This window comes from Charadrius vociferus, unplaced genomic scaffold, assembly GCF_000708025.1.
Source record: "Charadrius vociferus isolate BGI_N301 unplaced genomic scaffold, ASM70802v2 scaffold111, whole genome shotgun sequence".
Classification (NCBI taxonomy): domain Eukaryota; kingdom Metazoa; phylum Chordata; class Aves; order Charadriiformes; family Charadriidae; genus Charadrius; species Charadrius vociferus.
This window is the reverse complement of record NW_009647046.1, coordinates 928092-935843: the sequence shown is the minus strand read 5'-3', so window position 1 is coordinate 935843 and position 7752 is coordinate 928092. Positions and strand designations below refer to the sequence as shown.

Sequence of the window (7752 nt, the reverse complement as noted above, 5' to 3'; positions counted from 1 at the left end):
CGGCTGTCACGGGCCTTGCGGTCCGCTCCTGGCTGCGGGCCCGGGACCGACGGTGGTTCCTTCCGTAGGAAATGGGTCTGTGTCCGCAGGGAGGGCTGCCGGGGTGGGCTGACACGCTGCTGCCCTGTTCCAAGGGAGTGGAAACCCAGTCTAGCACTGGCATTGCATCAGTGGCAGAAACAGGCTTGGGGGCAGAGTGGGGAAGACACAGTAATCCCAAGGCAAGAAAACCCCTCCTGTTGTGTAGCAGGTGCCCAGGGTATTGCAAAGTATGCAGGAAGCTACTGCATCATCATCTCAGCCGCTGAGGTGGGCAGACAGTCAAAGTCAAGGCAGTTTAGGTTCAGGAGTGATTCCCTGCTGCAGTTTGGAAAATAGAAGACCTCAGAGGAGGCATGAGACTGTGAACACTGAGCACCACGCACAGGGCAGCGGGGAGAATCACCACAGGCTCCAAAGAAACCCCTGACAGATACTGCCTTGCCTGGGCACCGCTGCTTCCCTGCCAGTTGGATAGGCATGCTAGTCCCCTCAGACATCTTTTTCCAAACGCCTCCAGCAGTTAGGAAATTGTTATTTAGAAATAACTATTTCTTATTAATAGCTTAATTAAAATCAATGGAACACAAACTGTTAAAGTATCACCAGTGTACAACTGGTAACAGCCAGGAAAACAGATTAATAAAAGCTTTGGGTGTAAGAGTAATGTAAGAGTACAGCAATTTTCACTGCATTAGTATATACAATAAAGGAGAATCAGGCACTTGAATGTACAGGCAAACATTTTAAGGAAAAAAACCCAACACATTAAAGATTCAGAGTAAATTCCATTTTATTTGTTTTACAAAGTCCAACATACAGATTGTTTAGTCCAATGCTTCCACATCAGATCCAGAGCAAACCAAGTCATGTGCTCTTAACAGAACTAATACCACTGACTTCACCATCCCTGTTCCAAAAAATTATGATAACTATGGGATAGGATCTGCGTCTCGGATTTGATCAGCACCATTGCATCGGTATTCAGGTTTTTTCAATGTACAGAAATGTTAGCCCCAAATCATATCTCAGCACAACATATTTTACTTCAAAATCAGAGCTTGAAATTATTCTTTCAAGGACAGAAAACAACCTCCACTCTTGCAATTTGATTTGCCTTGTAAGTTTCAGTACATTTTATGTTTATAAAAAGGAATGTTAGAGACCAAAATCTTTATTTAAAGGGTAGGTAAATACAGCCAAGAACAGTGCAGACTTCTCATATACTCTCCCGGAGTTGGGTAACTTCAGCCTCACTGGAGCACTCCATTTTGGAATAGAACCATGAAACAAATCACTCAAACACAGCTGAATGAAAAGTGTTCTACATTTAAAGTAGTTTACCGGTTCTCATTTTTAAAGCTGTCTCAAATACTCAGGATTCACATTTGAAAGGGCCTCACCAAAAAGACAGACTGCTATATACTTCAAAAGGAATTTAACCATCATTGTTAACAAGGAGAGTAACTCATTTCAAGCTCTGCATTTAAAGTGACCATAATCTTTAACATCGCAACCAGCATATAACACATAATTTGTGACATTTATCTACACTGTGTTATCACCACCTATTACAAAGAGCAGGCACTGAACTTTTAAAAATGTTATTACAAATCGTAAAGATTACTTATTGCTGAGAAGTTAGAATCCATATTCAAGAACCAAGAAATTAAATACTTTTTGCAATGTTATTTTATGTATATATTTATAGATGAGAAGTTACACTCATTTTTGGTTTTGGCCCATTTCCCTCAAGTTCATACACAAAAATCACACTGAACCATGTAAGCAGGAGAGCGTTCAAAAGCTGGCTGACAATGCAGAATCCTTGCGAGTACCCAAAACCTGAGCTGGGAAAAAGTTATACTCTGTCAATAGTGCTAGGTTACCTTTTTTAATAAATATGCTCCCTTCCCATTGCTCCCCACCTGTCCAGGAATATGTAAGAACTACTGTTTTTCTGCCCTTCACCCACATGCACAATGCACAGATGTGCTGTACACTATACAACCAAGCTGTTCCTCAACAGCGCAGTGTCTGATCAAGTCCATGTAAATATTTCTTGAAGCACAGTGCAATTTTAGTCTGAAGCACTTCTCCCCCTCATAATATCTATAAACAAATAAAGCCTATTTTTAAATCAATATTAGAAGTCAACAGTCTTGTTTCACCTGCATCCTCAAAACAAGACTGTTTTGCTTGTTAGAAAGTACACCTACGATTGAAGATGTTTAAAGCGTTAGGTCTGCTTGGTGCTGCAGCCTGGGTATGGAACCTGCAGGAGTCCCAGGCTTCCGAGATCAAGTTGCCTCCAACTTACTTCTCCTTCATTTTTTTCAAATAACGAGCCCGTATTTGCTTGTTTGTTTTCATGAGTAAATTAATGACAGTAGGTGTAGGTAGAAGAGAGAAGACCCATCCCTAAAAAAAAAAAAACCAACAAAGGGGGGAGGGGGAGAGGAAGAAGTCTCAGCTTTTTGTAGCCTGTACGAAGTGAAATCTAACAGTTACCAGCATACACAAATGTTGCCAAGTTATGACTACAAGTTTAAGAACCAACATATTTAATATTCAAAATTATTCTTTGCTCATCTTCCATAATAAACACATACAAAGACATTCCAGACCCTTACGTCTTCCCAGGTGACTTACCATGAGCGCATGAGGTAGGCACCCGTTGGTCTGGGACTGCAGGCCTACCGTGCCCAAGGCAGCTCTGACGTACGTTCCAGGACTGGGCTTATCGAAGGTCGGCTTGCGGATTTTGGACATTTTTGTTGCCACATAATACGGTAGAACACTCTGCACGTAGGAAAGATCATGTTAAGCAGAGAATGATTTCAGATTAACTTACAGATCCATCAAGGAACTAGAATCCTTGGAAATTAGGTGATCTGTATACTGAATTATAGCTTAAAATAGTCGTCTTTGCAATTCTGGTTATAAGATCAGAATGTACAATATCAAAAGAATTTTTAATCAGATATCTTGTAGGCCACATTTGGAATGTGAAGGATAGATAGTTTAGTGACAGTCAGCACCCCCAGTTGGGGCCCTAGAAAAACTACTCATGCAAGCCTACGACTAAAAGTTATTTCTTAAAATTTTTGAGTGCAAAACTTTACAGGTGTTTAACAGAAAACGCTGCAGTATTGCTTCTTTGTAGTAAACTCCCAATGTTTGATTGGGAAGGAGGCGTAGAACCCAAGACAGTGATTTTTTTCTTGAGTAACAGCTCCTCAGTTAGGCACCTGTACGGAGAAAAACACGAAGACAGGAGGAAGAAGGAAAGGGAATGTCAGGAGACTTGGAACATTGAGCTTGTAACTTCACAGGAAGGCTCGGAGGAAGGAGGAGACATCAGTACCAGCGTGGAAGACCTTGATCTTTCCTTGTGTCCTTGAGAAGTGGAGCACAGTTAATGGGTTTTTATAGCAATGTTTGGAAGAAACAAAAAAAGTGACGGTGGGTCTCAGAACTATCCGGCCCCTGGCATAATGGAAAAGAAAGAGGAAACAGCATGGGGATGTGGTTGACAGAGGGACACTAGTTCCACAACGGCACGTCCATAGTCACACAAGATCCCCCAAGACTTGGGGATCCAAAGCCACATTCCACCTATCCCTAGCTCATGCTACTGGAGAAGGAAAGGGAAATGCATGTATATTTGCACACTAGGAAGCAACCCTCTTTCTCCATAGTCATGGTTTTGGCATTGCTTTCAACATGTCCTCAATCTAGGCCACTGAAAAAAAAAAATGTAATCAAAAAGCCCTGGTCTATAGCCACTCAGTCAGACATTGCCATAGCAGATCTCAAGCTTCGAAAGGTTGGAACCTTACCGCTTTGACAAGGACCTCCTAAAACATTGACAGTTTGTCCATGGCTGTACTAGTGATTCAATACATACAGTGCCCACTGCCCATCACAGCAGTGAGCGCTATGATTCACGTACCTTCACAGCAGATATCTGAGAAGTGCGTGGCCATTTACACTACACTAATGGAACTCAAAATGAGAATACCCCATTTCAAAAGTCAGTATATTTGGGCAAGTTACAGTTTGGAAACCTGCTTCTCCATGTTATTCTCTTAAAGAACAACGACCACACATGCTTGACCTCAGAAACATAAGCTTTATCACACTGTCAGAAGCATAGCACAGAGGGAAAGGACCACTTGAACTCTCATTGGCTATTTATCCACATGCACTTTTCAACAGGAATTCAACCACCACAAAGAGGAAGCATTGGTATGTCTGCTCATCCCTTCGCCTTAGAACATTAAAACCGTGCACTTCTCTAAATAGGACTTTCAAAAATATACTGCTCCACTTTCAAATGGAGACGAAAAAACATGGCGACCTGAATTTCAGAAGTGTAAGCAGTTACCATCGCCTTTAAAGTCACCAAAAGCTACAAATGCTTGGATAAGAAAACTAGTCATTCTGTTACCATAACAGCATGGGTACCTAGTTTCAGCTCCAGAATGTGAACCTCATCCATTTTTCAGATTACATTTCTAAACTGAATCTCCAATTTAGTGTTTTGGGTGTTTTTTTTTTTTTTTTTTTTTTTATAAAACCATTCTAAGCTCCTTATTCACTACCAAATTACATCTGCAACATCCCCACACAGAGCAGCACGATTGTTATAGTTAAGATTTATTTTCTGTCTTCCTCTGCTCAAAACAGACTTCATAAGTGAACTGCACTACCCAGTTAAGCCACTGGATAGCATGAAGGGGCAAAAAATTGTGCATGAGGATACTTGAAAAAGCAAGCGTAGGTTGCACTACTGGTTAGCTATTGATCCACAGACTTCGAGGCACACAGAAGCATAGGATTGTACTCCAACACTTTTTTTCCTCCCAAATGCTCTCTAGAAAACAGAGAAAGGTATTTAATTTCAGAAACAAAGATTTGCCATCTTCCCATTAACTGTGCCATATTTTAACAGCTCTGAAGAGACCTGTTGAATCCATTAAGTCAGTTTCCCCCCTCTTCTTCCTCCCTACAAGGATCTCAGACGTTCATGAACTACACTTAAAACTAGCACGACAGATTAAATAAATAAATAAATAAATAAATAAAATCTTTCACTGCCTAAAGCCTTTTAGCATTTTGCATTTGGGCAGATGTAACCCCACGCTCCCTGGGCAAGGAAGTGTATAGAAAATTCCTTGTCGTTATCCAGAGAAAGCCTAGCCTGCTCTTCAGTTTCAAGTAAAAGTAGCTTACATCGATACAGTGTCTCTTGCTCTCTTAAAACATTTGCTAGTACTTACAGCTCTGATGCTTATTAAAATTTGCTGACACTCAGAATTGGGGTCTTTAATGTTGAGATCAGTTCTTGCATCTATACAAGTCCTGAACAGAAGCCTCTACTAATCACGCTACATTCACATGAAAATAAGCCCCCAAAAGTCAGAATATCACCTATTTTACCTTACTTTTAAAAAAAGATCTGAACTCTTGAGTGTTTCCAAAGAAGACACTTTCCATTTCTCTGTGGGGAAAAGGAGGGTCAGGGATGTAAAGGGGAAATGGAAGAATTGCAGCAACCAAAGCTGAGCTGTAAAGAAAGCTAAAAAGCTTTGGAGGAAGGCAATGCCATTAATCTGGTGACAGCACATTTTTGTGAATACCTGCAGAGAGAGATAGGCTTGTTCAGTGCAGTGAAGAGGAGGCTGGTGGTGACCCAATACCTGCCTACAGTTATTTCAAGGGCAGTTATGAAGAAGAGAGCCAAACTCTTCTTCGTAGTGCTAGATAAAATAACAGAGAGGGAAAACTGTCTATTTTGGCTGTGAATTTTCACTAGACGCTAAGGAAAAAAACGCTTGCTAGGAGAGCAGTGCAACACTCTAACAGGTTGTCCAGAGAGGTCACAGCATCCCTGCCCTGGAAGGTCTTCCAAGATTTGGCTGGATAAAGCCACGACTAGCCCGTGACTTCGTGCTAGCAGCAATGCCCCTGCTAACACTACGAGAGCAGGAGGTTAGACTAGAAAAATTCCTAGAGATCCCTTCAAACAAACACTTCTATCATTCTGTCCATCTGGTATTTTATACAGTGGATGTGGTAGAAGAAAACAGGTAGTGGAAGTTTGCACTATTCCACTTTTACTATGGATAGTAATGAACTATAAGAAGGAAAAATGCCAATACTGACTTACATTTCAAAAGGGAGGAAAAGAAAGGGCTAAAGAACCGAGCAATATTTTTAGACATATTCAAAGAGCAAAAGTTTCAGAATAATCTGCAGAAATCTTTCAGGGAGAGATTTTTTCCAAAAGAGCCTGGAGAGAAGTCCTCGTCATCTTCTTTCTCATTCCTTTTCATTTTGCCTCTCTCTTTCTCTCCATGTAAACACACACAGAACTTTAACTTACACTATTACCGTGCTGTTTCTGTAAAATTAAGCAGGCCTGCCAGCCAGAAAGAGCATATTTTTAACCTAAAGATGTCTGCATTGCAATAAAAACACTACATACACCATCAAAACTAAGCTTCCAGAGAGAAGGCAATCCATTTGAGCAAAACCGATACACCTTTGGCTGAACTTCAGAAATTTGGCAAAATACCACCTGTACTGTGTTTCTGCCTTTCCCACAGTGGTATTTGGCAAGTATTGGCATGGTAAAAGTTAACTGCTTTAAATGGTGATCTCAACTGGAAGTACAAGTCTGGAATTAAAAGCAGTACATTTATGAAGGTCAGAGAGATGAACTTCAAAGAATCTAAAGGAGATGCAGTCTTCCAAAGGGCTTGAAGAAGATACGTCAGCTAGTCTTCACAGGAAGGTACCTGTAATATTCATTAGTGGTTTATAGTGACTTAGGCTGGAACAAGATGACAAGGACATGGACTGTAATAAAATTAGCATAACAAATTGAAGCTGTGACAGCTATTGGTCATCAGGCCCACATAACTCAGAATGGCAATTCCCTGTCTACATTTAGGGGCAAAAAAGCAGTGCTGTCAGGAATTCAGCACCCTTAGCCGACACAGGAGTTACAAAAAGACAGCTTACCACAACCTGTTACGTTTTGTATGGGAAAATACAATTATTGATACAGAAAGCCAATTTAATTCTTCATTTGTTTATAGTGTTAACAATGTAGGAAAACTGAAAACTTTTTTCCTAGTTTTTGTGTATCTAAAAGCTAGAAAATCTTTCCCATACTATCTACATTCATACTGTGTTTTAGCCAAGCATGAGTAACTAGGTTATTTACCTTTCCAGTTTCAATAGGTACTCCATAGTCATAAATGAGCAGTACCTGCTCCTTCTTTGTTTTCCTCTCAAACTGGCAGAGTACTATTTAAGCAAAATTTGGGGAGGAGGAGACTGCCTGGTTACAAATGCACACAGGATCAACATATCTCAAAGATGTAACACTTCTTTCTCCTGGTAGCATCTGTCTCTAAATACTCTCACACTGAGGTGACTATCAGCAGCTTTACCTGGGAAAACACCATAAAACAGAGAAAGAGCTTTGACATCATACCACAATGCACACACGCAGGCAAAAAAATAAATAAATTCACACCCAGCTCTATTGCCAGTGAAACTGTGTTGAAGGAGCCCATGCCTCACAGTTTGCAGGTAGGCTTGAGCAGGAAAGAAATCTTATCAGAAGACTTCATATCATCAATGTAGAAAAGAGAAATACTCTACCAGTTCTTTCAGTCTCATTTAGAGACTGGGACC

General features: G+C 40.7%; 1 protein-coding gene across 1 annotated transcript in view; it reads right to left on the bottom strand.

Moving 5' to 3' along the window:
- Positions 1 to 1927: 1927 nt before the first annotated feature.
- Positions 1928 to 7752, bottom strand: part of HSD17B12 (hydroxysteroid (17-beta) dehydrogenase 12) — a 57628-nt gene continuing 51803 nt past the window's right edge. The window contains exons 10-11 of the mRNA XM_009895696.1: positions 2692 to 2841; positions 1928 to 2460 (exon numbers count right to left, since the gene is read on the bottom strand). Of these exons, the coding sequence (XP_009893998.1) occupies positions 2356 to 2460; positions 2692 to 2841 (255 nt within the window). The 3' untranslated portion in view covers positions 1928 to 2355. The remainder of the gene's footprint in view (positions 2461 to 2691; positions 2842 to 7752) is intronic.